The sequence below is a fragment of the Lipophrys pholis genome (genome assembly GCF_963383615.2).
Source record: "Lipophrys pholis genome assembly, chromosome: 9".
NCBI classification, from domain to species: domain Eukaryota; kingdom Metazoa; phylum Chordata; class Actinopteri; order Blenniiformes; family Blenniidae; genus Lipophrys; species Lipophrys pholis.
The window spans coordinates 29,282,499-29,288,696 of record NC_137639.1 but is presented as its reverse complement, the minus strand read 5'-3'; the positions used below and the strand labels follow the sequence as shown (position 1 = coordinate 29,288,696).

The window sequence follows — 6,198 nt, the reverse complement described above, 5'->3', positions numbered from 1 at the left end:
TCACTTGCTCTGTGTTCTCGTGGTTTTCACTCTTCAATGTTTCCTTCTCTGGAACAAGAACAGGCTGTTCTGTCTGTTGAAGCTCAAGACAAGCGCGGATTGCACCACCCCTCTCTCCGGGCAGGAAGTAGAAACAGTCAAATCAATACTACACTGTCTTGCAAAAGTAGTCAGAAGTCACTTTATTATTTTAATTTAATTTTATCTTTATTTTTCCAGAAACACCTTGTTGTCCTGGCCAGTACAGGCAGCAGTACATTAAAGTTAAACAGGCACATAAAACATGTAAGAAAAATGTCAATACATTAAAAGACATGCAAATTTGCCCAAATAAAATTGCCCATAAAACAAAATGACGTCTATTATTCAAAAGATCTGCAGACAGATGTGTCTCCAAGTCACTAACCACTTTTTTAAAAGAGTCCAGTGAAACCAGGTTTTAGAATTTCAGGGTTTTGGGGGGTTTGTTCCCACCAGATGAGGCAACAGACCTGAACACTTTTCTTTTCCCAGTTCAGTCCGAACTTTAGGAAGAGAAAGTAAAAGAAGATTCTGCGAGCGAAGAATATAAGTGTCATTCGTAGAGAGAGTCCGGCTGTCTGCAATCTAATAGTATAAAACCAGCTGATCTATGAAGGCCTCAGACATTTGTGGACAAAAAGCATCACGAAGACCGAGGAACACACTGGACTGGGCGGGGACAAAGTTGTGGAGAAGTTTAAAGCAGGGTTAAATTATAAAAAAAAAAATCCTATATTGGAAAGAGTATGGCAGAACTGCAAACCTATGAAAACATGGACGTCCGTGTGTGTGTGTGTGTGTGTGTCCCATCGAAGTAAACTTATTCCTAAAAGGTTTTAATGAGAACAGCTGGAGAAACTTTGAATCATAACATGGTTTTGAGTTATCTGAAAACAGTTGGAAGGAACACATGCACGCACCACACGTACACACACACAACACCGTGACTCCCTTCTATTTACACCCTGAGCTGTCGACAGCACTGCCTCATGCCATGTGCGTCCTTCTAACCCCACCCCTCCGCCACTATACACACACACACACACACACACACACACACCAGTCTCTGAAAGAGGAAACAAACTCAGTGAACTTGGCTGGACGTCCTCCAACTGCTATCAAAGAGCAGTTGAGAGCCTGTTTTCTGTTTCACTGTGAGTGTGTGTGGGTGTGTGTGAGAAAGAGAGAGACAAAACCACTATTGTGCAATTCACACTGTTTAACATTCACTTTTTGAAAGACGTGCAGGCATACTTTACTGATTACAGCAGATACTAGTTGGGTTAAGTAAGTAGTTACCTTATAACATTCCTGCATTTATAAATAACACTGGTGACATAGTTGTATTATTGCGGCGTCAGCATTAGCATTAGCTGAGTTGTCAGCACTGTGTGGGTCAGTCCAAGAAGTGATTCTCTCATGAAGTTCACCTGAAGTTATATTAGTTAGTGGGGGGAATAGTCTGGACGTTAGGTCTTCAGATCCAAACTAACGAATGAGAGGAATCAGAAACAAAACAGCAAAGATACTCCACATGCAGACAGGCACAGACAGATCTTCGAAAGGGAAGCCAAATGCCATTTAGGCATACTAATGCTAAATGCAGCTACAGCCGACACAGGCTAAATCCAATGCTGCTTCCAGTAGAACATGATTCATGTTGCATGTGAGGAGGACTGAGTTAGTTCAGGATTAATCGGGCCCCTCTTCCAGTAAACAGGAGGTTAGTCAAACAGTAACAGAGCTCCTCTTCACTGGAAACAAAGGTAACAGACCTACTGAGTATATTATATCATAGCAGTTTGTTCTGTCTGTGTGTGTGTGTGTGTGTGTGTGTGTGTGTGTGTGTGTGTGTGTGTGTGTGTGTGTGTGTGTGTGTGTGTGTGTGAGAGAGAGAGATAGAGAGAGGAATGCAGTGAACATGAGTTGAAGCTGTGTCATCATTACCTTCAACATCACAAACCAGCAAAGGAGCGAGACACACACAGGCACAGGCACACACACACACACACACACACACACACACACACACACACACGCATATTTACTGGAGTGCAGCGCCACGTGGTGCTCTTATAGTACCTCCTTATATGGTCACAGCACTGTGAGAGAGAGAGTGTGGAAATGTGTGTGTGTGTAGCAGGTCCAGGCTGGCTGCTGTTTCTTAGAAACACAAATGTACACCATGTTCTCCCACAGATACACACCCAGACTGCAATACAATTGTCCTTGCACTGCACACTTGCACACTGTGTTTGTGAGTTAAAGAGGGTCGTTATCGCTCTCTAAGAGTGGCAGACTTACAAATATTTGCAGCTCAGACGAATTGAAGTGCTTTCTATAAATTGTAGGGTTGTCTGAACTGGATGATCCGTGTGTGTGTGTGTGTGTGTGTGTATGGGGGGGGGGGGTTTGCTGTTTTACCACTGATCGGATCTCACAGGTGTGATATTCGGTTCAGAGCAGCAGGTTCAGTTCGGGTTCGAACCCGGTTTAATTATGCACATCGGGTTCCTTTGTTTGTTTTGAACACATGCTGAACACTTATGTAATGTCCGTTTGAATGGAGCGAACCACCGCCTGGAATGCCAGAGGGGGGAGCTGGAGCGCACATGCTCTGGGTTCGGTGTCGGAGCCGGAGCTGCGATCCCGGACGGTGTGACCACGGGTGTGCGCGTGAAGTTTTGACGTATCGGAGAATCGCCCGGAGGGTGCGCTGAGACGCGGCGATTCGTTGTCGTTTCGAGAGACTCCTCCCCCTCCCCCTTTCCTTCTGAATGACTTGGTACGGTCCAGAACGCGTCACCCATTGTTTACAAATCAGCAGGTTTGTTGGTGATCGGAGCGGCGCGAGGAGAGCGAGGAGTGGCCCGGCGGCGACCGAAATACCCGAAACAAACCCCTCATATCCCCCAATCAGCTCAAATCGGAACCAGCCGCGGAGCCGGTACCGAAACGGAGGGGCGCCGTTATGCCGTGTCGGAAGGAGAACTACCTGCTGCTGGAGCAGTCCGTGTCCGTGAGCCCCAAAGAGGTGGACGCGCTGGTCGCGAAGATCGGGGAGGCACTGCAGCTGCACGGGAACACCGGCGGACACCCGAAGGCCGTGTCCCGACTGCACGGCCTGAACCCTGGCGGCACCGTGGGGGTCAAACCGGTGGCCGGAATCGACGCTCCGACGCAGAAACGACCCACCGGGTCCTGCATGCGGATCCGCACGCGGGGCCACCACCTCCGGGTGGGCCCGTACAGTGTGCCCGGGGCGGACGGAGAGCGACGGGACTGGGAGCAGATCCGACCGTGGAGCAAGAAGCGGCGGGCGGTGGAGGAGGACGACCCGCACCGGCTGCTGCAGGACCTCATCCTGTCCGGGAACCTCATCAAGGAGGCCGTGCGGAGGCTGCAGTTCTCCGCAGACTGCGGGGACTTCCCCCGGCCGGCGGACACCATGCCCTGCTGATACCGGACCGGACACTGGGTCTGGATTCTGCTTTCATTGGACGTTTGTGGGCCGTTGGATAACCGGATCAATGTGCAGTTCTGATCCGGCCCGAGCCAAACGGACCGGAGGGGACACACTGTTCCGACTTGCGTCAACTGGGACCACCAAGGACCCGGGACAGTGACTACCGGCCGGGAGGGAGGGAGGGAGGGGGGGCTCTGTTTGTCTGTCTGTCTGTCTGTTTACCGAAACACACACACCAATGAGGAGGCCGCGTGCAGGACAGAAACACGGACACGTGCGGCCCGTTGGGTTTGAGACTGGAACAGACTGTGTGTGTGTGAGTGTGTTTGTATGAGAGGAGGAGAGCTCGTGGTCGCTCTCAGGTCGTTTTTCTCCGTAGCGGAGCTTCTTTTCCTCCTGGAATATTCAGGATTTATTCTGTCTGAATAAACACATGGTTTTTCACAACTGTTGTTTCCTGGTGTGTGTACATGTGTGACACTGATCTTCCTGTTGTCAGCACGAAGTGATGACGTGTTACATGTGGCTCGGGAGGTCGGCGGGTTCAAACTGTCCAAAACGTAATTCAGAAGTTATTTTCTGTGACTTATTAATAGTAGTAAACGTGAGGATTATTATGTCATTCAGGGGTTGATATGGTGTGTGTGATTGGCCAGACCATTCTTTTGGACCGACCAATCACATACCACTACTGCTGTGACATCACGACTGTCTGACGATATATGTATATCATCACGTAGACACATAAAAGTAAACGTGATTACTTGAATTAATGTATTTAAATAAATGCTTTATAATTGTAAAATATTATATATTCACTGATATATATATATAGATTTTTTTTTTCACTCTATAAATACCTCCTTCCTTAATAGACGTGAATGCACTGGAACAGAAGAGGGTCCTCATCCAACATGGCGACCACGCCAATTCTGTCGTATGTAAAAGGTAGCAGCAGTCAAACCGAGTGTAGTGAATCAACAGAAACAGCAGTCAATCTTTTCCCTGAGATGGAGCGCCATGATCCCACTGAAGCTACATCACAACGGCCAGCAGGGGGCAGCAAAGAGGGCGGTGGCCATGTTGGATCGGCCAACAGCTGTATGGTTAAACAGAAAATGTTCACTTTGGAGTTAGGTTTAGGAAGTTCAAGTGTCAATAAAACAGTTATTGAAAGGATTAAGTTTGGAAAGTAAAAAAGCAAAGAAACACCCAAACTCTGACTATTTCAAATGTAAAATCAATCAAGAAATTCTATAGGGATTCGGGGGTTTTACCAAAGAGTCTCAGCTCACGTGTCCCAATAATAAACACATCTGTGGTCAATGAAAATCAATAAGTTCAATTTTAATTTCTATCACAGAAAGCCAATAAAGCGAGGCAGATATTGGAGTGATGTGATCTCTCCTGCCAGCTGCTGTCTGTACTCTCGATGCAGCATTTTAATCATCTGAAGACTCAAGCAGTTATTGGTGGACGCAAAGGCCAGACAGCAAGACAAGCGTTCTCTTTATTGAATTTACACGGGAGACGTGGATGGAGAGCACTGCAGCCGAGCCATGGTCATGCAGACGAAGGTCTGAGTTAAAATCCCACTTGAAGGATGAGTCTTGGTCGGGCAGAAACATGAGACTTAGATGTCAGGGACGGACCCGAGTGAACTAACACAGACAAACTGGCAACCTGACACAGAGCTGCAGCCCAATTATAGTGCTGTCACCAGGTGCAGACATTCACACACTCAAGCACAGGTGAAAGGGGGGGGGGGGTGTCAAGAAGCCTGGAATGAAAGGCGGCATGAAACGAGAAAGACAAAAGTGTGCAATGTGACAATTCTGACACCCTGATAATAGAGAATCACAATAGGCTGCTCTGGAAGTAATAAATACATGGAGTAATAATTTCTCAGGTTCCCTCTGAGTCAACGTGTTCCTGATTTTAGAGTCATTGCAGGTGAATGAAAGTGGTCCTGAAGATTTGTCTAAGGATACGTGCTGGTCAAGTATAGCTTCCAGGCTCCTCACAGTGTTGCTGGGGGTCAAAGTAATACCATCCAGTGGTACTATATGCTTCGATCATTGGCCTCTCAGATATTTTGAGCCAAAACAAACAACTTCTGTTTCATCTCAGTTCAGGAGCAGAACATTTCTTCAATTTCCAGACCTTCCATAAAGCTGCTGGAAAAACCCATTAAAATAAAGAATACATTGAGATAAATAGCCAGAAACACACACGCATACACACTGAACAGGAGTCATGCACACACACTGTGTGCTTTCAGAATAAGAGTTTGTATTTAGATACTATCATTTTTGTGAATTTACTGAGTAATCATTGTAAAATCACCTCGTGTTTATTGTGTATTTATTGTGTATTCCTCTTGTATATTTTGTCTAAGTATTTTGCTCTCACTGAGTATTTATTGTAAATTGATTGTCCATTAATAGAATATTTTTCTTATTTTTTTATGTTCATTTAATCGAGTAATTGTTGTTTGTTGTGTGTTGTGTGTTGTTATTTTCAGGACTGCGGTTAGTTTTTTTCGTTTACTTAGAACAAAGTTTTCCTTACTCTGCAGTGTGGTTTTTTATGTTTTTTTAAATTTTTTATTGTGGAAGGTACAGAGAGGTGTCCAGACTTCCTGTTATGTCTGGGAAAAGGGGGTGGGGTGGGGGTGTGGAGGGGGGGGCTCTGTGTCACCACCACCAACA

General features: G+C 46.4%; 1 protein-coding gene across 1 annotated transcript; it reads left to right on the top strand.

Annotated features, from left to right (window-relative positions):
• The first annotated feature begins 2,831 nt into the window (after positions 1–2,831).
• gbp (glycogen synthase kinase binding protein) lies at positions 2,832–3,933 on the top strand. The gene has a single exon (XM_080472055.1). The coding sequence runs from the start codon at positions 2,993–2,995 to the stop codon at positions 3,479–3,481; it is 489 nt and encodes a 162-aa protein (XP_080328181.1). The 5' UTR covers positions 2,832–2,992; the 3' UTR covers positions 3,482–3,933.
• Positions 3,934–6,198: the final 2,265 nt, after the last annotated feature.